Source organism: Priapulus caudatus, unplaced genomic scaffold, assembly GCF_000485595.1.
Source record: "Priapulus caudatus unplaced genomic scaffold, Priapulus_caudatus-5.0.1 Scaffold153, whole genome shotgun sequence".
Lineage (NCBI taxonomy): Eukaryota > Metazoa > Priapulida > Priapulimorpha > Priapulimorphida > Priapulidae > Priapulus > Priapulus caudatus.
In genome coordinates, this window is record NW_014577214.1 from 68,169 (window position 1) to 69,661 (window position 1,493).

Here is a 1,493-nt window from a genome sequence, read left to right on the forward strand (position 1 = left end):
GTAATAATACATGTAATACAGTAATAATACATGTACTATAATAATACATACATGTATTACAGTAATAATACATGTACTACAGTAATAATACATGTACTACAGTAATAATACATGTACTACAGTAATAATACATGTACTACAGTAATAATACATCAACATGTATTATTAACTCTTGATATTATCAGAAGTTAATAATGACAAACATTAAAGGACATTATTAACTTTTGATATTATGTATGTTTATATTGGTTTTATTAGCCTGTGAACTTTCATGGATATGTTATATATATATAACGAGAGAGAGAGAGAGAGAGAGAGAGAGAGAGAAAGTGATGATGTGTCCATGACTCTGTACCTGACAGCCTTACCGCTTTTCCTGCCGCGACGCCGCCGCCGCCCCGCCATGAGAATTGCTTACCTTGTTTCAAACCCTAACCCTTACCTTGCTTCACACACACACACAGGTTCGGGAGTTTTCATCGATCGGGTGGTGGTAAGCCAGCAAGGCTTCCTCCAGAAGGAATATCACTTCCCGTGCGGCCGATGGTTGGACGATGGTCAGGAAGACGGGAAGACGGAGCGAGAACTGATCCTACTCGGTGAGAGGAGAGCATCTGTCGCGTTGTTTACTGGAAGAGTTGTTTGTATTATATATTGTATTACATATTATATATTGTATATATTATATATTGTATATAGAAGGTTTCGCGATCGCGCCTGATAGCGGTGTTACAATAACGGTTGTTAGCGGAGCAGGGACGATTCGATAGGAGGAATCGGTGTAGTTAGTTCTAGTTACGAGATACCGCTAATAACGAGCGAGAGGTGGTTGGCGATACATATGATGGTGATGATGATGATGACGATGAAGATGATGGTGACGGTGACGATGACGGTTACGATGACGACGACGGCGACGACGACGGCGACGACGAAGACGACGATGATGATGATTATTATGATGATAGACATGGTAATGATTGTGCTGCTGCGGCGGTTTCTGCTGCGGACAATGATGTTTATGATAATAATTATGCTTATATTGATACTAATGTAATTGATGCGGATGATCATGTCAATGATCAGAGCAATGGCGTTGTTGATAATAAAGACAGACGCTATGTACGTGGATACGGCTACAGATCATGCAATAGTGTGTGCAAGTATTATAGCGTAGTGATGCTGTTTTTTGCAGGTATCAGCGAAAGTCGAGACATAGATGATGCTGATCTAGGCAGTCCTAGCGGAGAGGCACCACTATCCCGTATGTTATACTATATTATATTATATTATATTACACTATGTTATGTTATGTTATGTAATGTTATGTTATGTTATGTTATGTTATGTTATGTTATGTTATGTTATGTTATGTTATGTTATGTTATGTTATGTTATGTTATATTATGTTATGTTATGTTATGTTATGTTATGTTATGTTATGTTATGTTATGTTATGTTATGTTATGTTATGTTATGTTATGTTATGTTAT

General features: G+C 37.4%; 1 protein-coding gene across 1 annotated transcript in view; it reads left to right on the forward strand.

Annotated features, from left to right (window-relative positions):
* LOC106806302 (lipoxygenase homology domain-containing protein 1-like) overlaps positions 1-1,493 on the forward strand; it is a gene marked incomplete in the record, with an annotated part of 23,268 nt that overhangs the window by 9,437 nt on the left and 12,338 nt on the right. Inside the window, 2 exon segments of the mRNA XM_014808190.1 lie at positions 465-599; positions 1,196-1,264. Of these exon segments, the coding sequence (XP_014663676.1) occupies positions 465-599; positions 1,196-1,264 (204 nt within the window).